The 27,515-nt window shown below is 41.8% G+C and overlaps 1 protein-coding gene across 4 annotated transcripts in view; it reads left to right on the top strand.

Annotated features, from left to right (window-relative positions):
• The first annotated feature begins 1,748 nt into the window (after positions 1-1,748).
• The window catches only part of LOC134154955 (interleukin-1 receptor type 1-like), a 33,415-nt gene continuing 7,648 nt past the window's right edge, over positions 1,749-27,515 (top strand). Inside the window, exons 1-10 of one of the 4 annotated variants that reach the window (XM_062601622.1) lie at positions 1,749-1,792; positions 2,882-2,963; positions 5,455-5,536; positions 7,267-7,333; positions 10,908-11,139; positions 13,120-13,309; positions 18,567-18,741; positions 20,437-20,502; positions 23,227-23,347; positions 25,795-25,940. In XM_062601622.1, coding sequence (XP_062457606.1) covers positions 5,534-5,536; positions 7,267-7,333; positions 10,908-11,139; positions 13,120-13,309; positions 18,567-18,741; positions 20,437-20,502; positions 23,227-23,347; positions 25,795-25,940 — 1,000 coding nt within the window. In that variant the 5' untranslated portion in view covers positions 1,749-1,792; positions 2,882-2,963; positions 5,455-5,533. The other 3 variants (XM_062601623.1, XM_062601624.1, XM_062601620.1) reach the window with 3 other exon arrangements.

A 27,515-nucleotide genomic window follows, 5' to 3' on the forward strand; every position in this document is an offset into this window, starting at 1 on the left:
TCCAACATGCTGGTTCTAAAGATTGCTATAGCCTATGAAATGAAGTGTCTCAATGTTAGCCAGTCACCTTAAAATCACCCTTGACCCAAAAATAGTTAAGGTAAAAGCAGTAAAAGCATTCATTTTCACTGCTAAAACTGATGTGATAGTTTGCAAAGGCTTATAAACACGCAGGGCAACAGGAATAGAAATTTATTCATCTAGCACATAAAGGTTTCTCTCACTCTTTATACGCCATCTAACAAGCATTTCACAGCTTTCCTCTTTGAGAACTCCATGGCTAAAGCAAGCTCTTCATCCTAATATTGTCTCCATGGAAGAAGCTCAGAATGAGAACCCTTCTCTTCTTGTAATTACTGTCAGTGAAACCAAGATGGAAGGGATTTAGCTCATCTACCTGAAAAAGCTCAAGCCTTCTCTTTGGGTAATATTCTGTGAGTCTGGAACAGAGGAATTCATCTACCAGATAATATGTTAAAATGTTCATTTCCTCATTTTTTCCAAACCCTTATTAAGTTGATATTCCCTTCACATTGGTTTGGGAATTGTTCAAACCCCAAGGTGAAGCTTCCTAGAGTTGTTTTTATAACACATATTAACATGTATGTTTACTTTATTCAGCATGTAAATAGAATTAATGCATGTGGATTTTTACAGAGTTTTGAGTAAGAGTGGACATAGGGATAAGTAATGCCTAAAACTGAATTCATAGGAACCAAACGCAAGGAGAAAGCACTGAATTAACGAAAATATGCAAGGAAGTAATTCCACAGAAACTTTTTCCTGTCTGAAAAAAATTACATTTCTATGTTTGAACATGTTTAATTTGGCCCTCAAGTGAGAACTATATAAAGTCACCATCCTAACACAGGAGGAAGAAACTATTGTTGGAAAAATAGATACTGTGCCACAATTGAAGGGGCAGCTGATGAATTCAGATTGAAAGTAAACACTTAAGGGACTGAAAGTGAGTAAGGCTCTGCTTCAAATGGAGAAGTTGAGCAATGTCAGCTTGTACTGGATGCTCATGTCTCTGCCCTGAATATCCCAGACAGAACCAGGAGTCCATGTACTACGATTCACCTCATGAACGAGGTGTCTGAATCACCAAGGACTTGCTTCATGTGAGCCACACAGGCCCCCCGTGCACGTGTAGATAAGTCCGGCACGCTCTGCATGTGCATGGGCAGACTCCACTTTTCTGGAAACTTCAGATAGTCCAGCCTGCGCTCCAGCTAAGCCGTCAGGCGGGCGCCAGCCGCCCGGTCCCGGCAGCACCTCGCCAGCCAAGCGCCTCGAGCAGGTAAGAGACACCTCGCGCTCCACGACCTCCGCCGGTCCGTGACAGGCCCCGGGGAAACCTGGCAGCACGCAGCGCTGGAGCCCGCTGACGGCTGCGAGAATAGCCGAGACCAGGCGCCGCGGGGGACGGAGCGGGCTGATGCTGCAGAAGGAGGAGCGGGCTGATGCCGCAGAGGAAGGGAGGCTGAAGCCCCTCCGCGGGAGCCCCAGCGGAGGCCGCGGCCCCGGCAGGCGCAGGACGCGCTTAGGCCAGCGGCTGCGGCCCCGGCGCCGGCACTGCGGCCGGGGCCGAGGGCGGCAGCGAGTCAGCAGAGCCCGGAGAGCCGCCGGCCGCCGGCGAGCAGGCGCGCACGGGGCTCAGCGGGGCAGCGCGGCCGGAGCTGCCCGTGGGCGGGGCGGCGGCGGCGGCGGCGGGGGGCGAGGCGGGGCCTGCGGCGCTCGCGGCCGCTATGTGGCGCGGCGGCCGCCGCGGCGCGGGGCGCGGACGGAGGTGAGGAAGGGCGCGGGGCTCGGCGGCGCGGGCGCCGCCATTCGGGGCGCTCGGCGGAGGGCGGCCCGGCGCGGGCGGGGGGCGGCGCGGCCGCGGGCCGGCCGTGGCGCGTAGGTGCGGGCTCCGCGGGAGCTGTGCGGTGCCCGCTTGCCGCCTCAGCAGTCGCTTCCATTTGTCGTTTAGGTACGCTCGCTGTCGGCGTCTCGCGGTGTGCCCGCACAGGTGGGAGGCGGTGGCGCCCGGAGCGAGGACTGGGCGAGCTGCCGATCTCTGCCACAGTCGTTTAAAGTATGTGTAACAGGAAGCAGGATAAAGCTCGATTTAAATCTACTTGACCTCCCCTGAGGCACAGCAGAAACTTTAGGTTGCACAACCATGATCAAAAAGGACACTTTTTTTAACCGTGCGAATAACGCGAGGAGCGAGGCTTGGGGCCCGCGAGATGCCCTGGCACAGCTGCCGGCAGAAACATCGGTACCAAACGCTGCTTCGCCCGTCCCGGGCCTGTGCCGGGCGCACCCGAGATGGGGCCGAACAGCCGCCAGCGGAGCGATGGCTTCGTCGGGATGAGTTACTAATTGCAGAGTTGAGCTGAAGCAAGGTTTGAGTTAGTTCTCAGAAGCAGCTCTGTGTTTGGACCGTATAATTTCACCAGGGACTTGAGCAAAATGCTGAAGTGTTTCATTTTTGTTCATCATAAATCTGGCAGCTTCACGCTTGTTTGACTTGGACTGTTTGTATGTGCTTAGACTCTCAAAAACAAATTAGAGTTGCCAAATGAAAGCATACTTACTTTTCATATAAACTGTGAAATCAAAATGTTTTAAAATATTTTAAACTAACCTTTAAGAATTACTGGTTGCTTTCTTTTTTGGTAGACATTTTTTCTAATTTGTCCTGAGAATAATACATGAATTTTAATATTTAATTTAATACCATTTTCTTGTTGAAATGTATGCTTTTATTTGCATGAGCACTTCTGGTAGTCCATTTACCTGTCTTTTAATTGTACTTGAAAAATGTTAGAGAATAATAATTTACTTTGGACTTAAATATTCTTATCGAGTACACATTGCTTTGTATTAACAGGTAATAGGAGTTGAAATGACATGGAAAACTCTTCCAGGCTCTGACTGCAAAATGGGTTCCTTTCACTTGAGGCTGAAATGAGGTACTATTTTAAATTGATTTAATAAGATCAGTCCTCTTAAGGTAATTTGAATGCTCTGGTTGCCTGTGTTTTGACAGGAGGTAGAAATGGGTAGAGTAGGTAGCTTTTCATGGTGCTACAATCAAGTGGTGGCCAGATTCATAGATACATGCATCTTTTTTTCTTCATCTATGCTTTGATGAAAGATAAGGCAGGACCTTTAATAAATATTTTGTTTAGATTTAGAGTGGCTTATATTTTATCTGTCTCAAAGTTGGACTTGAATTTAGTTCAAAAACATCTAACTACTGCAGACCTCTTTGTGGGCATTCTTCTTTTATTTGTGTGGCTTCATTTTGATTTATCTTTAACATCTTGAATAACAGATTTTCCTTAGGGGTATCTGAGTTAAAGACTGCAGTTTATGATTAGTGTTTCAGTGTCATAATACCACAGTGGTCATCTAGACCCACCTTCAGAGAGTACTTGTGCATCTTTTCATTGGACTCAGTGTTGATGCATTGCCCCTGTGAAGTGGTCAGTTGCATTTTTGTTTTTACTTCGACTATGTTTAACAGGAAAGTTGGAACTGCAAGAAACTAGTAGATGGGAAACAAGTTATGGTTTGCTAGAATAATTTGTCTTACTTTGCTTAGATCAGAGTGGCTTGATGACAAGAGAGAGTAGAGCAAGGAACAAGATACGAGCTGCATGAATTGTTTTTGGTGGATTGAATCTTGCCTTCAAGTGTTTGATTATTGTACCTTGGAGCAAGTGTCCATACATTTTTTTTTTTTTGCACAGCTTCAATTAAACTTAAAATTGTATTTAAATTTAAAAAAGTTAATGCAGTTCTCCCTTATAGGTGTGCCACTAATTTGGGGCACTTTATACTTCTCAGCTATTATCTTGTTTGCAAAGATGACAAGTAGTTACCTTTGAGTTAGGTTTTCTGTGTTTCTCTTTATGGCTAAAAGAACGAATCTGTTCTCCTTGCTATAGAGTCCCTATAAATAGTAGTCAGTAACTGAAAGCCACCTAAATAAATTAGCAGGTGCTGATACACAACTGAGCGGTTTAGAGGCTCTCTGAACTGTCTTAAGTATTTTTCAAAGGCAAAATGTTGGCCTTTGTAACAGTCAGTCATGTCTGTGTATTTATAAACTATTTACAAGTAAAAACTTTTATAAATTGGAAACAGAAAATCCGGAAAACAAAGATGCACTTATGTGTTTTGCACAGCTTCCTGGAAGACACTTTCACTAATTCTGGTGTATACAGAGTTAAGGATCCAATAAGTCTTTAAAACCTGTGCTTTTTTCATTTAAAATTGGCAGTGTGCCTATGGCAAGTAAAGGACAGGTTCTGTGAAGAGAGACAACCTGTAAAGAGCAAAAGTCAATATCTTAAATCAGGTCCGCATATTTTCTATTTCTGTTTACAAGATGTTCATTGTAGAAACTAAACTAGTAAGTTCTATTTCAACTATGGGAAGATAAATATTAGGAAAGTAACTTACGAAATCAGAAGAAACCTTTTTTTTCAGTAGCTCAAACCACAAGAAGGATTGGTTGATTTTGTTTGTTTATTTTTTAAAAGACTTTGCATAAACTCTCCCTTTCAGTCCAGCAAGCTTTGAGCCAAAACAATTTTGCAAACTATGTATATATGGCAGTCTTGTCAGTGAAGTTGCCGTTCACTCTATGCAAGTAAGATAACTGAGCTTCGGTTGTGTTACAAGGCAGGAGGGCATTTCATGTTGCTATGACTGAGAGGGCAGTACTAGGCTAAAGCTGTCAGGTATGTGAACAAGCCTTATGCTATTAAGCAAAGCTTGCTGTTTCACACTTGCGGATTTTGGATAATGCTTCACTTTAAATCCTGCTTAGAAAAGAATGTTTGTACAAACCTTGTGGGGTCACTTAAGACCATACTGACTGGAACAGAAATGCTCTGTGTAATCAGGTATTGCAAGTGCAGAAGATGGTTTCATCCCTTTTTTTTCGAGTGTCTAAGCTTTACCTCTGTCTTAATTGATTTTTTTAAAAAAATGTTTACTTTGTAAAGAATAGAACTTTAAACAAGCTGAGATTTAGCATACAATTTAGAAAGACATCCACTCTTTGTATTAGAGATGAGTAAAAAGTGCCAAAATGTAAAGTTGGATTGTTTAATTGTTTTTACCCTAAACTTAGGTATTCCTTTTCTCTTTTCAGTTCTTAAATTTGTTGTAATAAATGACTACTTAAATCTGGCTTGATTACTTGCTTTGGTACCTGTGTTATATGTGCTTGTGTTTGACAGAAACATAACTTACTCAAAGTTTTTCCTAGATTGCTGGGTAAATCTTTACTGCAAGTTTGTTTTAGGTGTCTGCACTGTAGGCAGAGAAATGGGCTTGCTTGTACGTTTAGGATGCCTATAGAAAATCTGTTTTTGTATGTTTATGCTGTTGTCCAAATAATGCATTTTGTTAAATCTGTTCTTTCTCCCCCTTCTCTGCTCCTTGCAGGTAAACTAAAATTTCAAAAATGATGATCATCTCATTGGCAAGTTACAGGAAAAACACATAAGGCAACTAAATAAGGACTATGGTATGAGTGCTTTGTCAGATAAACTGTTCAAAAGAAGTAAATGCTTGGAGGCTATTACATGCTGCTGTTGAACTCTGTGCTGTGTGTCCCTTCCTACTACCTACCTACTTCTTTATGTGAAATATTTTGAGAGAAAGAGGTAATGTGCTTATTTGTCTTGGATAGAGTGAATTCTGAGTAAGTCAGGGTCGTATATGTTTTTCAGGGAATACCTCCTCCCCTTCCAACCCATTTCTAGCTGTGTAGAAGACAAAAATTAACTAAAACCTATGCAGTGTACGTTGTGCAATAGACTAGAACTCTGCTTTGGTGTGAGAGGGAGCAGCAGAGAGAGAATAGACCTGAATGGAGGAAAAGCAAGACAGTTAAGTGCAGACCTTGACTTATGAAGAGCTGTCAGAAGGGGATGGGATTAGGTGTTTGTCAGCTGGCTGACAGTAGATGGCTTGGGAAGGGTCTCTGATGATATCGTCCTGCACACTCTTATATGGGCCTGCTTTTCCTTGACATGTGGTAAGATTCAGAGGTTTTGTAGCAGCACATACCAAGCCTTGAGGGCAGTGGGTTTCTGATCAGTCATGTCTTGGTTGGAGGAATGTGCAAAGAAGACTTGAGCTGTGAAGTGAACTTACAGTTCTTGAACATTTTGCTGCTGTTTTGTGTGTGACCACAGCACATTCATAACTATGGTTCCCACATAGATTCTGTCAGGCAATATTGTCACTTTCAAAGTGAATGCAGGTGCCTGCCAATTCAGCTTAGGGTTGCGTTGTGTTTGTTCTGCTAAGTTCATCTGCTGTGAGCAATAGTGCTGTGTCAACTGTAGTAGCACAGTTCAAAGAACTCTTAAACCTCTGCAGTTGTCTACCGTAAAAATGCTGAGAATAGCATATTCACGCTTGATATATATATTATACAATATAGTTTAAACCACTTTATGCTAGCATATTGTAAGGATGGTTTAGGGGCTCAATTGCAAGAGACACAAGGCTAGTTAATATAAATATACATTTATTAACAATTAGGTAAATATACATTTATTAACAATGCAGGAGGGTTCCCTGTAGCTCCCATGATGGCCAGTGAGAGAGACGCAGGGCAGCCCCAAGAGTGTCTCTGCTCTGAGGAACTTTTGCAGTGGGGCGCTACAGGAGGTTTTTATGTACTATACAGATGCGCAGTACACATATTGAGCTCATCACTAGTCTTGATTCAAAGCTCAGGTGTAGCGCCGCCCTGGCATGGGCCCAGCTGAGTGACCATGGCTGTGGGTCAGCACGCCCAGCTGATGCTCCTTTTCTCATGGGATGGCTTGGCTAGCTTCCATCGCCTGTCTCCTCGACATTCTTCCGCACTTTTCCATACAAGTATCTTTGTGCTAAAGCTTATTGTGTGTGTGTGTTTGTGTGTGTGCATGCATGCGTGTGTGTGTGTGCATGAGCACACGCATTTAGCTAGACTGACAAAAGAAATAACATATTTAGCAAGAGTTACTCCAGTAGAAAGTTGGAAACATTCTAAGAGAAGGCCGAAAACTAAGCAGCCTTCTGTTGGGACCAATCAGTGCTGTAGCTGAAATGTTTGAAGGGCAGGGCTAAATAACCAGAACTACTTTTTCCTTCTCCAAAATGACTAATACTTTTGAATTTTCAAAAAATAGTGCAGGATGCTGAGGACAGTGTGGCTTAAACATTCCTGCTATACTAATGGAAAAATCTTTTTCTTTGCAGCAAAAGATGATATCTGCATTTTTGCTCATTGTCTATCTAATTCTAGTGACATCTCCATTCAATGCTGGTAAGTTAAACATATTAAAATTGTCATTCTAAAAATGAAAACCTGCTAGAGACAAATTGTGTGTATCCAGTAGAAAAGAGTTCTTTTCTACCAATATCAAATAGTAGATTTGGGGTTTGCTTATTTTTGCTTCAGCGTATTGAAGATAAGCCAAGTGCTTCTTTTTAGACTGAAGCTGCAATAGAGATGGGACAGCTTAACCCAAACATGTTTAAATCTAGCGACATTAATTTGAGGATATTGAGGCTTTGAAAGTCCTGTCTGTATTTCAAACAGAGAAAGTCTGAGGAGGTTAGTGTCCTCAAATTAAAATTAGCTGTTGAATGCCTTTCGTAAAAGACATGCTTTCTGTCTAGTCCTGAAAACAGATATATAGGGCTCAGTTTACTTTTGCAATGAATTAATATTATTTTTAATGGCAGATTTAATTTTTCAGTAGAGTTTAAGATGAAATAAACTAACAGTGTTTGTCTTGCTACTCTTAGTATAAGTAGTCTAACATTATTGGATCTCCATAGGGAACTAGAATGTAATCAGAGTATGTAAAGATGCTGTGAGGAAGGCTAAGGCCCAGTTGGAATTGAGTCTGGCAAGGGGTGTTAAGGACAACAGGAAGGGCTTCTTCAAATACATCAGCAGCAAGAGGAGGACTAGGGAAAATGTGGGCCCGCTACTGAATGGGGCAGGGGCCCTGGTGACAGGGTATACAGAGAAGGCAGAATTACTGAATGCCTTCTTCGCTTCAGTCTTCACTGCTAAGGGCAGCCCTCAGGAATCCTGCAGCCTGGACGTGAGGGAGAAAGTCCAAGAGAAGGGAAGACTTTCGTTTGATTGAGGAGGAAAGGATTAGAGACCTTCTGGGCAGGCTAGACATCCACAAATCCATTAGCCCAGATGGGATGCACCCACGGGTACTGAGGGAGCTGGCGGATGTTGTTGCCAGGCCACTCTCCAGCATCTTTGAAAGGTCCTGGAGAACTGGAGAGGTGCCTGAGGACTGGAAGAAAGCCAGTATCACTGCAGTCTTCAAGAAGGGCAAGAAGGAGGACCCAGGCAACTCTAGGCCGGTCAGCCTCACCTCCATCCCTGGAAAGGTGATGGAACAGCTCATTCTGGATGTCATCTCCAGACATATGGAGGAAAAGAAGGTGATCAGGAGTAGCCAGCAGGGTTTCACCGAGGTGGAATCCTGCTTAACCAACCTGATATCCTTCTCTGATGGAACGACTGGCTGGGTAGATGAGGGGAGAGCAGTGGATGTTGTGCACCTTGACTTCAGCAAGGTTTTTGACACCGTCTCCCATACCATCCTCCTAGATAAGCTCAGGAAGTGTGGGTTAGACGAGTGGGCAGTGAGGTGGATTGAGAACTGGCTGAAAGGCAGAGCTCAGAGGGTCGTCATCAGTGGCACAGAGTCCAGTTGGAGGCCTGTGGCTAGTGGCGTCTCCCAGGGCTCACTACTGGGTCCCATCCTCTTCAACTTTTTGAGCAATGACCTGGATGAGCGGATGGAGTGCATCCTCAGCAAGTTTGCTGATGCTACCAAGCTGGGAGAAGTGGCTGACACACATGAGGGCTGTGCTGCCATTCAGAGAGACCTGGACAGGCTGGAGAGCTGGGCGGAGAGAAACCTGCTGAGGTTCAACAAGGGCAAGTGCAGAGTCCTGCACCTAGGGAAAAATAACCCTATGCACCAGTACAGGCTGGGGGCTGACCTTGTGGAGAGCAGCTCTGCAGAGAAGGACCTGGGAGTGCTGGTGGATGACAGGTTGGCCATGAGCCAGCAATGTGCCCTTGTGGCCAAGAAAGGCAATGGTCTCCTGGGGTGCATTGGGAAGACTGTTGCCAGCAGGTGGAGGGAGGTGATCCTGCCCCTCTACTCAGCCCTGGGGAGGCCTCATCTGGAGTACTGTATGTAGTTGTGGGCTCCCCAGTCCAAGAGAGACATGGAGCTACTGGAGAGAGTCCAGCGCAGGCCTACAAAGACGATCAGAGGGCTGGAGCACCTGCCCTGTGAGGAATGACTGTGAGAGCTGGGCCTCTTTAGCCTGGGGAAGAGAAGACTGAGGGGGGATTTTATCAATGTGTGTAAGTACCTGAAGGGAGGGGCCAGACTCTTTTCAGTGGTACCATGTGACAGGACAAGAGGCAAATTGAACCACAGGAAGTTCCTCCTGAGCGTGAGGGGGAATTTCTTCACTGTGAGAGTGACGGAGCACTGGCACAGGTTGCCCAGGGAGGTTGTGGAGTCTCCTTCTCTGGAGATCTTCGAGGCCCACCTGGATACAGCCCTGTCTGACATGCTCTAAGTGACCCTGCTGAGCAGGGGGTTTTGACCCCGTTGAGCTGGGAGGTTGGACTAGATGATCGCCAGAGGTCACTTGCAACCTTACTGATTCTATGATTCTAACTGCTTAAGGATTTTTAAGTTAGTTGACAGGAAGGGGGTAGAGGAAGGGTGAAAGAAGTTGAATTTGAAAACTTTGGTTTTGCATTCATACAGTCACTCACCATGACTTGTAAAATCTGTTCAGTCAGAATTTTTGCAGTTTCATATTAATTCAGATTTGCACATGTACACAGACGTTTGGAAGCTTTTAAAATCTGCTTTATGGCCAAATGTTTTGTTTACTTTATGATAAATTGGTATTCTCCAAATAGTTTTAATTTAAAGATTGGTGTCCTTGATGACTTTTTGCAGTATCTGTCCTTCCTCTTCCCTCAGTATTTTCTGCCTAATGTTTAAAAAAAAAACCCCTCGCCAGGATGCATGGTTATATCTTGTTAACTTGTTACACAGCCATAGTTATAAAAATGCTGTTTATTCTTGGCTTATAGCTGAATGGGATGTTCACAACCATGTTTGTAGTTTAAAGGAAATTCTTGATAAACAGGAGAGAAATTGCAAACATATTAAGGAAATAATACATCATAGTCAAGACCTTATAGTATATATATTGCATATTCTTGAATTTGGTTCTTGTAATGACTTGTTGGTTCACAGACTACATTGATGTGTTGAGATCTTGATCTAATTCCCTTACATCTTGTTTTTCTGGTCAAAAACACCTTAGTCTTTTTTTTTCTCCTAACTTGTTTTTGACCCCACAGTCGTGATGAGTAGAGTTCTGTGAGGAGCTCTGCACTGCTATTGTTCGTGCTATTCTTTTATAGTTGGTAGCTACATTAGCAATTGGGCAATTCTGCATAAGTACTAGCATGCTCAAATAAGCAAGGATAGGAAAGATAAGTTCTGAAGCTTGTGTTGCCTGGTAAATCACATTTATCTTTATATGTCATGATTTACAGTAAGGCTATTGGACTTACATGCGCATATTGCTACCTACTTTAATTAGGGAAGTTATAGCTTAATCTTTGTAAAACACCTAATTTAGATACTCAGATAGAAGGAGCTAAACAAATGAAGAATAGTCTCTCTCTGTTTTGATGGTAAATTGTTACAGGAAGATTACTTCCCAATTCTGTGCAACTGGGAATGGATATTAATGCTTCTAAAAACATTTTTAAAAGTACAGATTAAAAACATTGTTAACATTTTCTTTTCTTTTAACAGGAGAATGCATTATTTGTGATTACTTTGTGCTTGTTGGAGAGCCTACAGCTGTTAGTTGTCCAATAATTACATTTTCAGCACATTACACTGATTACAATCTGACATGGTATAAAAATGGTAGTGTTACGCCAGTAACCACAGAGAAAAATGCCAGAATTCATCAGCGAGATGGCTTGCTTTGGTTTATTCCTGCAACACTGGAAGATTCTGGGCTTTATGAATGTGACATAAGGTAATGGAGGAGGGGAACAACTGTGTTGCTAATGTATACAGTAAGATAACATATTCATGGAACTTGAGTGTTTTTTTTTTCTAGAGAACTTGGATAAGATAGAAGCACTGTTTTCCTCGTTTGTTTTTTTCTATGTGCTGCCCCTCTTTCTTTCACAGTGGTAGAATTTACCATTGTGAATTAGTTTATATAGAAGAGTTTATGTTAAAGCATAGTAATATTTATAAAGAGATGTATGTGTGTGTGGTTTATTAAGTGTTACCTCAGGAAAAACATCTTTACTTCAGCTTTTTCTAGTTCAAGCTGTTTGTTTCTGACAGATCAGGGAAAAGGTTTGGTTTGTTTGTTTGTTATGGTTAATCAAGGAAGGGTTTAAGGAAAGCAAACTGTATATACTATCACCACATACACACTTCCTGGAGGGATCAGCAACTTTGGGGGAATTGTTTTAGAAATGTACATATTAAGAGACAGAGAACCCATTTTTATCTGTCTTATTTCAAAAGCTTTATCAGATGTTATTAGGCAAAAATGAGGTAATGCATGTGAAGATCAAGAAAACATGTTACAAGAAGAAATAGATTCTTTTCAACTCTTTCGATTTTAACTGTTGTATCTAAAACCCAGGTTAGTGGGTAAGACTTCACCACTTCAGGAAGCCGAATCTTTCCCACAACAACTGTGTGCTGAATGAGAAATTAATTTCAGGAAAGTGCACAGAAGTTGTGCTTTTCATCATGATCTTGCTGCAGTACACTGAAAACAGCCAATATAGGCTTCTGAGGTGACCCCAAATTTGTTGGGTCAACAGCAGTGTGTAGCCATGTGTAATAATGGGCATACAGTACACCAGCTATGCTGAGGGGTTTTGGATTGTGATTAAGGTAAAAATGATCAGTAAGAACTTACTGTGTATGCAGAGATCATAGGCTGTTGCACTTTCTTGTTTCAGAGTAAATATTGAATCTAAAACTGGAAGAAATGTAATCCCTTCAAAGCTGGCTAGTTAAGTAATAAATATAAGTTTGGTCATTCTTGATCTGTTTCTAGTTATTCTATCCTTGACCTATTTTCCCTGGGCACCTTACATCTTTCTAAGTCTAGCTTGTATAATGTCAGCATGCTGCAAAACATATAAAAGTTCTTGCATTAACCATAGGCTATGTTTTGTGTATCAGGCACTTAAACTTTAGTTATAAAACTTACTTACCAAGGTGCAGTGTATAGAGGTTGTAACTAGAAGTGTCAAACATGGAGTTCAGGCTTTTGAGAAGTTCTCTCTTAGCACAGCATTGAGAAATGGAGCATGAGCAAGAATTCACAAAGAGTGTTCCTTTATCTCTTGCTTAGACTTCTGGTTTCTAGTGTCATTTCTGTTCAGCAGAGCTCCTGGTGTACTGCAGGTATTCCTGTTAGTGTCCTGTGAGATCTCAGTTTGAAGTAGTTTCACATTGGCATTACACCATGGTACGTCTTGTATTCAAAAGCTTTGTCTCTCCTCTTTGAAGAGTTACAATCTGTTTTCCTTGAAGTGTCCCTTCAAGGAATGTCATCAGGGAGATGAATCTGTTTTCCTCACTTGTTCACTTTGTGTTTGGGACTGAAGTTGTTTTAGTGTGGTTATGTTTCGGGTAACTGCAAGCTTCTGTGTGTTGGCAAATGTAACACTAAAAAATGAAGAGGCTTGGCTGGTGCTGTGGGTACCATAGACCTTCGACTGTGGGACATGCCTACTGCTCCTCTAATGCTTCCAAAGCTGATACCACCTCTATTCACAACTCTCTTGATCTGGTGCAGAGAGTGATGAGCTAAGAATGGTGTGAAAGAGCTAGAGAGGCTGTAACAGGAGTATTAGAGGCACCTTGTGGAGGTGCTGACATTCCTCTAAGTCCTGAAGTCTGCTCTCCTTAGACTTCATGGCTTTTTGAAAATAGTGGCCTTACTGTTAATGACTTGAGTCATCTGCTTTTCTCATTACAGGAGACTTAACCACTCTAACAAAAAACCTATAAATCTAACAGTTTTTAAGAATGATAATGGTTTATGTTTTAATGAAAAAATGAAGTTTGAACAAAAAGTGATGAGCACAAATACTGGAAAGATTATATGCCCTGATCTAGAACATTTTAGAGATGAAGACAATAACGAGCCTGAAGTACACTGGTACAAGGTATTGTGCACCTATATTTGGGATACAAAAGATAGAAAATGTTCTATTTAAAATGTGTTATGCAGTAAATCTGAAAAACAACTGTTGGAAGGAGAGACTTATTCTCTACAGTATAAGGTGCATCTGTCTCGGCACATTATTGGGAAAATGTACAGAATTCTAAGAGGCATATTTTAAAGAAACAAGGTATCCATTTTGATTGTGAAGTCTTTCAGTCAGAGATGTGTAATCGCACCTTGCTTTAGTTTGTTGATTCATGAAATAATCCAGTTCCACTTCTTTTATCCTCTTTTTATATTATTTAGCTGGTAAGTTTAAAAACTTGTAAGTTTTGTTAAACACTAGGCTCTGCGTAGCTATATCAATTTCACATAACATGATGTTACGGGAGATTATGATGTAGTATCCTTATGCCTCTTGCTCTGATTCTGGAAAAATACTCTATAGACTATGCAGGCTTGGAAAAGTATGTTTTGCCCATGATGATGTAAAATTCTAAAGTAGTTCAACTCTTCATTCTGATGCTGGTTTTAGATATCTGTGTGGGCCTGAGTCACAGAGTCACAGAATGGTTGAGGCTGGACCTCTGGAGATCATCTAGTCCAACCCATGCTCTAGGGTCACCTAGAGCATGTTAGACAGGATCATGTCCAGGTGGGTTTTGAATATCTCCAGAGGAGGAGACTTTACAACCTCTCTGGGAAACCTGTGCCAGTGCTCCGTCACTCTCACAGGGAAGAAATTCCCCCTCACGGTCCGGCGGAACTTCCTGTGGTTCAGTTTTTGCCTGTTGCCTCTTGTCCTGTCATATGACACCACTGAAAGACTCTGGCCCCATCCTCTTGACACTACCCCCAACAGACCCAGCTCTCACAGCCTTTCCTCACAGGGGAGATGTTCCAGTCCTCTGGTAATCTTAATTGCCCTGCGCTGCACTCCCTCCAGTAGCTCCATGTCTCTCTCGTACTGGGGAGCCCAGAACTGGACACAGTACTCGAGATGAGGCCTCCCCAGGGCTGAGTAGAGGGTCAGGATCACCTTCCTCGACCTGCTGGCAGCACTCTTCCTAATGCACCCAGCATACCACTGGCATGGGCTGCAAGGGGACATTGCTGGCTCATGGTCAACCAGCTGTCCACCAGGACTCCCAGATCCTTCTCCGCAGAGCTGTTTTCCACAAGGTCAGCCCCCAGCCTGTACTGGTGCATAGGGTTATTTTTCCCTAGGTGCAGGACTCTGCACTTGCCCTTGTTGAACCTCAGGACGTTCCTCTCTGCCCAACTCTCCAGCCTGTCCAGGTCTCTTTGAATGGCAGCACAGTCTTCTGATGAGTCAGCCACTCCTCCCAGTTTGGTATCATCAGCAAACTTGCTGAGGAGGCACTCTGTGCCTTCATCCAGGTCACTGATGAATAAGTTGAACAAGACGAGACAGTACTGAGCCCTGGGGAACTCCACTAGCTACAGGCCTCCAACTACACCTGCACCACAGATGACAACCCTCTGAGCTCTGCCTTTCAGCCAGTTCTCAATCCACCTCACTGTCCATTCATCTAGCCTGCACTTCCTGAGCATGTTATGGGAGACAGAAAGCCTTGCTGAAGGTAGACTGCGTTCACCGCTCTTCCCTCTATCCAGCCAGTCATTCCTTCATAGAAGGCTATCAGACTGGTTAAGCAGGATTTCCCCTTGGTGAAGCCATGCTGGCTACTCCTGATCACCTTCTTTTCCTCCATGTATTTAGAGATGACATCCAGGATGAGCTGCTCCATTACCTTTCCAGGGATGGAGGTGAGGCTGACTGGCCTAGAGTTGCCTGGGTCCTCCTTCTTCCCCTTCTTGAAGACTGGAGTGACATTGGCTTTCTTCCAGTCCTCAGGCACCTCTCCAGTTCTCCATGAGCTTTCAAAGATGAAGGAGAATGGCCTAGCAGTAACATCCACCAGCTCCCACAGCACTTGTGGGAGCATCCCATGAGGGCCCATGGATTCGTGGATGTCAAGGTTGCCCAGAAGATCTCTAACCCAATCCTCCTTGACCAAAGGAAAATCTTCCTTTCTCCAGACTTTCTTGTCTCCAGGCTCTGGGATTCCTGAGAGCTGGCCTTAGCAGTAAAGGCTGAAGTGAAGAAGACATTCAGTAATTCTGCCTTCTCTGTATCCTTCGTTATCAGGGCATCCACTCCATTCAGCAGCAGGCCCACGTATTCCCCAGTCTTCTCTTTGCTACTAATTTATTTGAAGAAACCCTTCCTGTTGTCCTTGACATCCATTGCCAGATTTAATTTCAGATGGGCCTTAGCCTTCCTCTTTGCATCCCTGCAGTCTCTGACAACGTTCTTATTCCTCCCAAGTGACCTATCCCCTCCTTCACATTCTGTATACTTTCTGTTTGAGTTTTGCCAGGAGCTCCTTGCTCCTCCATACAGGTCTCCTGCCCACTTTGCTGGACTTTCTCCTTGGGATACACTGCTCTTGAGGTTGGAGGAAGCGATGTTTGAATATTAACCAGCTCTCTGGGATCTCCCTTCCTTCTAGGGAACCCTAACCCATGATAACCGGTGAAATTCCTCCAAGTAGTTTCTCTGAAGAGGCCAAAGACCACTCTCCTGAAGTCCAGGGTTGTGATCCTACTTAATGGTTTTACTTCCTCCTTGAAGGATCCTGAACTCCACCATCTCATGGTCACTACAGCCAAGGCTACCCCCAACCTTCATGTCTCCAACCAGTCCTTCTTTGTTGGTTAGTACAGGGTCCAGCAGGATGCTCCTCCTTATTGGCTCCTCCATTATCTTTGTTAAAAAGTTATCATCAGTGCTCTGCAGGAGCCTCCTGGATTGTTTATGCCTAGCTGTGTTGTCCTTCCAGTAGATATCAGGGTGGTTGAAGTCCCCCATGAGAACCAGAGCCTTTGTTCGTGAGGTTTCTTTAAGCTGTCTGTAGAAGCTGCCTTATCGACTTTCTTTTCCTGATCAGGTGGCCTGTAGTAGACACCCACAATAGTGTCAGCCATGTTAGCCTGGCCTTTAACCCTTACTTTTAAGCTCTTGACTTGCTCTTCATCCACCCCTAGACAGAGCTCAATACATTCCAGTTGCTCTTTCACATAAAAAGCAACTCTGCCACCTTACCTTCCTGGCCTGTCTTTCCTAAAAAGCATGTAGCTGTCCATGATTACATTCCAGTCACGTGACCTATCCCACCATGTTTCTGTAATTCCAGTGAGATCATGACCCTTTGGCTGCACACAGATCTCCAGCTCCTCCTGTTTATTCCTCATTCTGCATGCGCTGGTGTACGGACATTTAATAGAGGTAATTGTGCATACAGGTTTCCCAGGAGGGGCGCATATGGATCCTCCATCGTCATGTCTTGTATGCACATTCTCAGCTGCATGGACCTGCTGGAGGCCTCCTGACTTGAGCCTTGTTTTGTTAACTAACCTGTCTTTGTAGCTTTCCCTTTTTTCCCCATCTTTCCTAGTTTAAAGTCCTTTTTACTAGGCTGGCCAACCTGTCAGCAAAGACACGCATGCCTCGCCATCAGTTACTGATTTTCATACAGAGTCCCATGATCATAGAAACCAAAATCATGTTGCCCACACCAGCAGTGCAGCCATTTGTTAGCTTGCAAAGTCCATCTATGCCTCCCATACTTCCCTCTCACTGGTGGGACTGAGGAGAAAATGACCTGGGCTCCCCGACTTGGGCTCCCCTTGACCAGAGCTCTGAAATTCTGTTTGATCATTTCCAATTTGCCCTTGGTTATCATTAGTGCCCCGATGGAAGAGCAGCAGAGGGTAGTAGCCTGACATGTGGAAAAGCCTTGGCAGTCTTTCGATGACATCTTGTATACAAGACCCTGGCAAGCAGCAAACCTCTCTAGACAAGAGGTCAGGTCGGCAGATAGGTGCTCTGTCCCCAGCAGCATGGAGTCACCTACACCAATCGCTCATCACTTCTTCCGAGTGTTCCCACAAGGCACAGGGTCTGTTGGCCCAGTTGCTCCCCTTGAAGCCATGCCCAGCTCCTCCTCATCCTAGAGGGCACTAAACCATTCTTGAACTGCAAGTGCAAGTCTTTGGGACTCCCACAAGAAGCGACCAGTTTCCAGCCTCCTTCTGCAGTGTTGTGATATACTGTTTCACTTGGCACAGAGCCCTCCAGTGACTCCACTGCTTTGGAGGACTGGGACTCCTGGAGCAGTATGGTCTCCAAAAACACCCGGTCTGTCTTCTGCTCATTTTCATGGATGCTTCACAGTCTGCTGACTTCCTCCCACATCTCCTTTACCTATGGACATAACTCATCAACAACAGCACACCTTCTGCAGAAGGGCTGACTTCTGCCCAGGCCTTCTAGAGAGGCCCCCAGCACTCCCTGCAGCCTGAGACCTGTAGAGCTGCATCTGCTGTTAGAGGGTCTGTCTGGGTTGAAGCCTCTGACACAGCTGATGCAGCAATTCCAACAGCTACAGTCAAATGTGCTCTGTGGCTTGTCATGACCATGTTTGTGGAAGTGGACACACTTCCACTGGAAACAAAGATGCCTTCCTGCACAAACTGCTGCCTTTCTTTGCTGCGCTCTAGGCCTGGCTTTTAAATAGGCCTTTCCCTAGCACTGACTTACAGGGTGCTTGACCACCCTAATCAAAGGCCACCTGTATCAAAGGCCCCAACTCCCTCTAATCAGGGGCAATCAAGACTGTATATTACCTATGTTATTATTATTTACTGTATATTGCATATGAGATATCCTCAATGCTCTACCTGGTGTACGTCTTTTTTGAGGTGAAATGATTCCAAACTCTCAAGTCAGAGAAGAGGAGGGAGTTTTTCTTTGCATTTTTATTTCTGCTGAAATGGCAATGTATCCAACAGCATGGGTCACTGCTACAGTAGCTCTGATGTATACCAATGAAGTGGAAATGTAGGCGTGCATTGTCTTAAATTCTACTATAGCAATAATAACCTTTTGTACAGGTGAGGTAGATAACTGGCAAACCACTAGGTGAATGTGGTAAAATAATGGATACCATTTCTCTTAAAATATAACATATAAAAATTTAAAGGATTGGTTGTAGTGTTTCAAAAGGTGCAAATATGGCAAGATATCAGCAGACTTCATGTTAGGGCATAGCGACCATTGGATAAGACCCTCCACTTTGTTTTTTAAAAAATGGCTATTTGTTTGGCATGTATTTTAATAATCAGTATAGTTATTAATTTCACAGAATCATAGATATTTTTGATACATTTAGGAATGTAAGCCTGGCTTCCTAGAGGACAAGCGACTTGTCTTGGCAGAGGGTGAAAATGCTATCTTTGTTCGCAACGTAACTGTACAGGACAAGGGAAACTATACATGCCGTATGGTATATACATATATGGGAAAACAGTATAATGTTTCACGAACCATCAGTCTAGAAGTTAAAGGTGAGTGCATTAGGGTTTTTCCTTTTCTTTTTGGCGCTGCTGTAGTTACTTCTATACAAGCATAATCTTACTTGGCATGTCAGTTTACTAGACTGCACGTTTTGCTCTGTAAAATTATAACTGCAAATCTTCTCTAAATTAATTTCGTCCTGAATGCCAAAATTAAAATACAGTAATGCGTGTTGCAACATGAATTTCTTCTGCCACCCACTTTGGATTAAATTTGAATTTTTTTAGATTACACTTGAGTGCACTTACCTTTAGGAAGCATTCCACTTCTGTTTGAATGAAGCTGGGTATTCAGACTTTCTCTGATCCTTCTACATGGATTTCCAGATGAAAAGGGAGTCGAGAGAAATAAAAGCAATCCTTAACAGGATTTTTTGGCTTTGTTTTAGTGCTTTTTACCAATTTTGTTTGTTTTAAATTGGGAGGGAGGTACAGGCAGAACTGCTTTCCAGCAACAGTGATGGATTTCCTGGCAGAAGTGGTCTATTCTTTAGGAGTATTTTGCATTTTTATCTTTCTTTGCTGAGAGATTGCAAAAAAACACAAGAAGAGAGATGGCAGGTACATGGCTGAGTACATGTTCTTCTTTTACAAACTTAGAGAGATGTGGGAAGGAGAGTTGGCTGAACAGCCAATAGATTCCCTTCTCTCCTCCCAGCTGTAGTTACTGGCATTTGACTTTTTTGTTGCTGCCTAGCTGAGCAGTGCTATTGAGGAAGAATTGAGAAAGGGAAATGAGAAATATGGGGTTAGGAATGAAAGTTAGTAGGAAGTAGCAGTTACTGGGGTAAAGAGTGGGAATATCTGTCAGTGGAACATATAAAATTGCACCTTTTTTGCAAAAACAAATTAGGACCCACTAAAATAAACAACAACACAACAACAAAAAGAAAAATTTGAACATGCTGAGACCATGACAGCAAAACTGTTTCCCATGGCCTTGTCAGTCAACTTGCTATGGAAGGTGGCTAGAATCTCAGCTTATAGGAAAGGGGATGTTGCAAGCTATATAAATCCTTTAATCTTCAGTAAATCTTCACATGGAAAGGACTAGTTGACTGTTGGCACTTGGTTGTGCATTTCTGTATTTGACAGGATGCAGGGCTGACTGCCAAACTCTCCCAGTACTGTTGTTTGTCACTCTGATCATTGTGATTCCTTTTCCTCTCAGAAAAGATGGCTGGAGGTCAAGTGTCTGTCTTGTTAGTTAAAAAAAAAAAAAAATCTCAAATTTACTGGCAGTTGATTAAAAAAAAAGTAACGTAAGAGCAGGTAACAACAACAGCAAAATCTCAACTTTATCAGAGTGATGGATAAGAAAAAGAAATCAACTTTCTAGGTTGATTTTCCTAGGTGAACATCTACTTAAATAAGACTGGACAAGCAGGCATTCTTGTACCACCTATCTAAAGTAAAAATTCTAATTCTACATTTAATTAATGAGAGGGACACTAAAGTCCTTCTGGGATAAATGGTAGCTTCTGCCAACTTGGAAGCTAAAATAATTTGTAGAGAATACAGCAAATATCATTAGATATTTTTCTATTAGAAATTTAAAACTGATAGTAAATATGGTACTACAATATTATCAAGCAGTAAAACAAAACTATTGTAAAACTATGAGGTGGAATAAACTGTGGAATATTCAATACCTGAAGATTTTGTTTTTCTCTTTGTTTCTGTTAGAAAGCCCACCACAAGTGAGACCAGAGTTTATTTATCCAAAGAATAACACAATTGAAGTGGATCTTGGTAAGTAGTGACTCTTTAAGAGATCATTAATATTTAGTAGACAAGCTGAGCTCCCGGTCTTTCTGAAGTTGAATGCTGACAGTTCCACTGACCTCAGCAAGATTGGGAGGCAGGTATGTGGACTGAGGATAGCTGGGAGACAGATGGTAGAACACAATTCCCGTAAGTAATTTGCAGGGATAAAACTATGCCTGAGATGGGAGTCTCTTGGCCATCAGTGTTAGGTGGGATGCATTTATCTTCTGATTCTTGCCATCTGTCCTTTGTCCCAGGACCCATGTCTTGACATATCCTCAGTATTTGTAGTAATATAGTTACATATATACGTATTGATAGTTGCCAGTTGACCAGTTCAGTAGTTTCTCCTCTTCCTTTATTCTGAAGCTGCCAGATTCTGGTAAGGATGAATAAAATTTGACCGAAACAGTGAATGAACTGTAATAGAAATTATGTTCCTCCAAAGTCCAGAATGCTTTGTTTTAAACAGAAAAGTGTATCTGAAAGAGAAAATTCAGGATCTGATGCACACAGTGTTATTTCATAGTCTTATAGTCCTGCAGCCTTCAGATACTCATTTAGTTCTGTTGGAAATACTCAGAAATTGCTGTTGAGCATTGTTGCTCTCTGCTAGTAATTGCAGCTTCTCTGACTTCATTAGAATTACATTGCTGAAAAACTCTATTTGGTCTCCCACTAAAAGGAAACTTATTGGTCTTAGACTGAAGTTGGAAGACTTACTACAGTCTTTTTTTTTTTTTTTTTAACCTCACACAACCTGTTTCCTAGGCTTTATGCATAGCAATTGTAACTGGAAAAAATGAAGTAATGTTACAGTAGGACTTCCATGTCCCTCCCTCCCATTAAACTATTCTGTAAATCTTCTCCCAAATTCTTAATGATAATCAATCGTAAGTTCCCATTTAATTGGAGAAATTCTTACCAGTGCAAGCTGTACTCAGAAGGAATCTGACCTTTCAATTCAAAGGCCCTTTTATTTCTTAAAGGTATATCCTTTAGGATTTTTTCAATCCTTTGATAGTACTTGTTGAGAGAATGGAGACTCAAACAATTACCAGCCCAGGGGCTGTGATACTTGGCCTGTATTAAGACCTGTTGTGGGACCACTTGTTTAGACTACTCATTTTAGATGAGCATTTGTTCCACTATATCTTGTACACTATTATTAAAAGTTGCCAGTGTATTACTGGCTGCCTAAGACCAGCTAATGTGAACCACTGTGGCTTTGATTGCCCTCCTGATGATAAGAAAGCAGTTACATGTGAAATTAAAGGCACTAGGCCTTCACTCACAGAATGGGTGTTTTTTTTTTTTTTTTGGCTACTGAGTAACGAAAATAGAAAAATGATTCCTTACCACAAGGGGACCCCTTCAAAGCAAGTAAAGCAAGAACAAACAAACAGCACCACCCACCAAAAACCACACAACACTGCTATTCATATAGGAGTAGTATTTTCTGTCTGGTACATTTAATGGGGTGCTGGAGAAAAATTTTTGCTTCTCCTAAATGCCTAGTTGTAGGGCAGAACATGGAAACATTTGTTGAATGAGAAATGACAGAAGAGTGTGCAAAAAAACTCTTAATATCTACATGAAAGTGTGGAAGTAATAGGCCTGTCTTCAAACTCCAAACCATTCTTTAGAAAAACATAATACTGAAGCAGAAGGCTATGGGAGAAGAGACTGAGGAGCATCTGTGGTTCCTGTGTGAAATGTATACATTCAAGTAACTACTTTGCAAGTGAGCTAAGGGTTTATTTCGTACTTTTGATAGAGACTACCCCTGGTGGAAGCATCTAGATCTGATATGATTCTATTGAAAGAAACACTGAGACCTTTACATAGGTGAACAGAGAGCCCACCTTCTCCTATTAAATCATAACTTCCATGGGTAAAGGACAGGACTCTAAGAAAGCTGCTTACCTTCCTGTAAATGGAGCTCTGTAAGGAACACTGGCAATAAATAAATTCTGCAACTTGGCTTTCTTGTTTGCTGCTGACGCCTTCTGTAAGATCTGTACTGTTTGTGCCCGTGGAGCTGAGTAACAGATGAGCTTGCTGTAGGAGCAGAGTGTGGAGCTGCTCAGAAGCCATCCCGGTGGACAGTGTTGGCCAAAAGACTCTGATGTGGAGTAAAGAAATGCATATTCATTAAGAGTGGGATTCAGCTGTGGAGTGTAGGTATCTAAATGTGGGTATCTGCATGCGAGTTAGGGGCCTCAGCTCATCATAGAGGCTGTCATCAATAGAGACTCCACTTTATATGTAAGTGTCTAAATGTTCCTGCCTACATGTGAGCTAGAGTATTGGAGTTCAGTTCTGTGGTAGTCAACTCACACTGTAATTGACACCTGGACCTTATCAACTGAACTCCAGACTCCACTGACTATACTGATAGACCTCCAGGGCTGAAATGAGTTACCTGCATAATGCATCTAAGACATCTATATGGAGAACTGGCAGATAGGACTCCAGATCTGAAAAGCTAGAGTAACCAGGACATCCCAAACAGCACTAAACATTATTTGTTGGCAACTGAATTGAGCCTCCCAAGTGTGGAGTACAAATAGATGAATTTTAAGGACTCTGCTTTTCGTAAGGTAAGTGGGTTTTTTCCTTCTTTCCTCCTTTTCCCAACTGTTCCCCAGTCACCTAATTCTGCCTCTGTTACAAGACTGTTAATTGTTAAATTTTAATGTTTTTTAGGTTCCCCTTTAGTCATGGAATGTAATATATCAAGTGGCATAAATGGCTTAATTCCATTCTGGAAGGTTAATGATGAGGATGTTGATAGCTTTGATAGCACCTACAAAGAGCAGTTTTATGAGTAAGTATTCTTATACTTTGAATTGTAAGTGTATTTCAAGGTCAAGCAGTGAATCGACTATAAAGTTGACTAGTAGTCAATGTCAGTAGTCATTGAAAAACTATTTAAACATCTGCATCAAAATTATTGTATTCTTATCACTTGGTTTTAACAAATGGAAATATTTTGTTATAGATACTAATGTATCTGATATAAATGTAATGAAGCCACCATGTGTAGATTTTTAGAATGCTGTTATGAAACATATCATTTTGTAAGGTTTTTTGCATTTATTTTATGCAATCATTTTTATTATAGATCAAAGCCTAGTCTCTGTCATTAGTGTGGGAGGGATAGATTGTTCAAAGATAAAAGCTAAACACAAACTAGGGAGAAAAAAAGCAATTTATTTCAAGAGAGCAGGAGTTCTTTGTTACTCAACAACTGGTTGATGCTATAGCAGAATGTGGATGTATTGTTTTCTTTGCTTTCTCATTATGTCAACCACTGTTGTTAAATATAACCCTTAAAACAAAGAAGAGGGGAAAACTCTCAGATGATCAGTTCAGACTTATGCAGAAGCATTACTGTCTTCACCAAGTGCTGTCATCTTTGTGTGAAATGGCTGGAGAGTTAATTTGCAGATTGCTTTTAAAATGAATCTTTGATTCATCTGTATCTGGCATCCAGAAGGGGGCTGGGAGCTCAGAGGCAAACTGAGATTGTGCACATTTAGCACATGGGACCATGCTGCTGTTTCCAAAAAGGTACTGTAGATATACTATGGTTTAGGAAATGCTTTCTTTATGATCCTGCTTGAGCAGGAGGGTTGGACTAGATAGTCTTCAGAGCTCAATTCCAACCTCAACCATTCTGTGATTCTTTATACTTATTCTGTAATAAAGAATAAAATACTCAAACCTGAACAAATTTGACGCTCTAGGACAGGAGGATGGTGTACTAGATGTTTTCAGAAGTCCAGATGGAACAAGCTGTATGAAAAGTTAGTCAATACTTTCCCCTCAGGAAAGCAATATTAGTTATACTTTATCCCTAAGCTCCTTTAGAGTGGATGATTTTGTTGTTGTAGATCTGCGTATTTGATGTTCACTTATAAATGTTGGAGCCCCACCTTATGGTCACTAAGGCACCAATAAGTCCGTTATTCTTTATGGCATAAAATTTTTCAAATTCAACAGTTAAGTCATATATACAACTCTATGAAGCTATGTTTGAAGTTGTTATAACTGCAGCTTCTTCTGAAACCAACTTGGTGCTGCTGTTGACTGCATCTTTCTGAAAAGCACTATGTATATTTAATTCAAAGCAATTCTCCCTTAAAATTTTTAGATGTTTAGAGGTGATCTCCATCTCTAATCATCTTCTTGCCTGTTAGTTTTCCCACTCCAGAAGTAGAGGTATACAAAAATGCATCCTGTGAAAGCTCTAAGTAGGATTAATAATTTGAGTGATCTAGGATCAGTGAAATGAATCTGCAAAGTAGCAGTAATGTTGGAATATTATCATTTCCAAAAAAAAAAAAAAAAAAAAAAAACTCCCAACAACTGAATTTGTGAGCATTTGCTAGTAGCAAAGCACACTGTAGGCATGTTCAACATTCTGGATTCTGCCAAGAGTGGTAAAACTGATCTAGGTAAAACTGACTTGAATAAATGTGAACATGTTGCAAAATAATTATGTTTGCTTTCATATCCTGTGACAGACGTCACTGGCAATTATTTATGTAACAGAAACCGGTTCTTCAGGATGTTCTGCAAAATGAATTTTGCTCCTTGTGTGTCAGTGCATAAAGCTATATTGTCAAAGAGCGTAATGTCAGTTTGTAGGCGCCTCTCAACTACTACCTCTCCATCATATCCCTGTAAACCTATCTTACAGCCAGATAATGTTTAACAGAATATTATATTATATGATATACTGCCACAAGAGGCCCCAAGCCTTTTGTGGCAGTAGATACTGGAAATAAAGGTATCATCACTGTGTTTGTCTTTATTAGGCACCAGTCACCAAGCTCTCGTGAAGCTCCTTCATCATTATTTTCTAAGCTGGTTGATGCCATTGACTGTGGGCTACTATAAACATTGTCAGCTCAAGGAGTCTGTCTGTAAGCTTACAAAGGTCTCCGCTTCATCATCAGTATAAGGAATCATGGAAGAGGCTCTGCTTACATTTTTATTACTGGTTATTAATAGTTTGATTAGTCTTCCAGGAAAAAAACAAAACAAAAAAAACATCATGTATCTGGAAAATGCCCAGTCAACTCTAGTCATGAAGCCTTTTTTCAAAGGGCTGATAATTACTGATCTGTGCTTCACCAGCCTCTTAGATTTCCAGAAGTTAAAAATGAACGTTCTTGTATTTGTAGACAGACAAGTCTATCTTATATTAAGCATTGATATTTCAGCTTTTTTACTAGCATTTCATTCTTACTCTTTTTTTAATGACAGAGAGGGGATGCCTCATGGACTTGCTGTATCTGGAACAAAATTTAACATTTCAAAAGTAAAAGTAAAGGACTATGCTCATAAATTTTTTTGTCATGTTGTATATGATTCTCGACAAATTACAGCATACATCAAATTGGAACGCCCAGGTAAGGTACACAGTTTTGATAAAATGGTGATCAATGACTTCTGAATTAGTCTGACATCAGACTTATCACAGCTAAAACAGTATGAGGTACTTTCGTGCTGAGTGAGTGATACAACTGAAGACCTTTCTTAGTGAGATTATGTCATGTTCCCATTATTGTCAAAATGAAACAAAATAGCACTTTTACCCTGCTTTAGGTTCTCTCATTCGGTATGTTAGAAGAGGTTAATGAAACACTCAAAACCAAAGTGAAGTAAGTACATTCCTCAGTGGAACACTGTGCCTCTGTGAGGGTGAGACGGGGCACAGCCTCGACCCCCAGCAGGGACAGACAGACAAACACAAGGCACACTATGGTCGATACTGAGCGTTTATTACCTCTGCCTCTAAGAGGTGATTCCCCAGAAGTTTCCGAAGGAGGCAATAAAGGTGCGGGGGAATCCCAGGCACCACTGACTGTTGGTCTGGAGCGAGGAATGTCGGGTGGGGGGGGGGGCACCAGAAGAGGTTTTTAAGTACTATAAATGTGCGCAGTACACTTACTGAGCTCATCTCTAATTTTGGTTCAAAGCCCAGGTGTAGCACCACCCTGGCTTGGGACCAGCCAAGTGACCATGGTTGTGGGTCAACACACCATGTTGATGCTCCTTTTTCCACAGAATGGCCTGGCTAGCTTCTGTCACCTGTCTCCTCAAAATTGTTCTGCATCTTCCCATACAGTCTTGTTTTATATTCTTGTACTTCAAGTAGCTTGTGGGTCAGAGGAAACCAGGTGTGTAGCAGGGCACTGAGAATAGCAAATTCTCTAAAACAGGCATAGATACCAGGTGTGTAGAAGGGCACTGAGAATAGCAAATTCTCTAAAAAAGACATAGATATGTCCAGAACAGAGTGTGCCTAAAGAAAATGAACATTTTTTTGTGCGTCTGGTTGTCCTGTCCTTCAGTAACAAGCAATAGGCTCAGACTACCAGGAGAAAAATAAGTTGTTTAGATTAGACTCTTAACAGTAACGATAATGAAGCAGTAACATAGATTGCTTGGGAAGGTTATGGAGTTTCCGTTGCCGATAAATGTCTTGCGTTATTGTCTCCCGGATAGGCTTATGCATCCTGGTTGGGCATGTCTTGCCACTTGTTGGATACCCCAGTCTTGTGCTGGGAGACAGGATGATAGGCTTGTTGCCAGCTCGGCTGAAATCTTTCTTTAAAGTAGGTAAACTTTAAAATGAGTTTCAAAAACTCAAATGCAAGACCAAAGAAATTCATTGTTTGTATTTAGAAAGAGGTGCACAGAAAAGCAAACCACCAGATTTTATAACTATCATGTTTTTTAAGTTTAGCTACATAAGATTCTCTGGTCTGTTCAGCTACAAAGATGGATTTGTCAATTGAGTCAATCCTTTGACAAGAATCATTTTCAGATTTACTTTTTTATGGCCACATTATAAACAAATCATTAATTGAAAATGGATCTGAGCTATAGCATTTTACATGTCTTGACTATAAATAAAAACATGTTTGCATACTATAAGTTAAGGTCTTCCTTTTCAGGGTAGGATTTAAATTTCAGAAATC

Source organism: Rhea pennata, chromosome 1, assembly GCF_028389875.1.
Source record: "Rhea pennata isolate bPtePen1 chromosome 1, bPtePen1.pri, whole genome shotgun sequence".
NCBI lineage: Eukaryota > Metazoa > Chordata > Aves > Rheiformes > Rheidae > Rhea > Rhea pennata.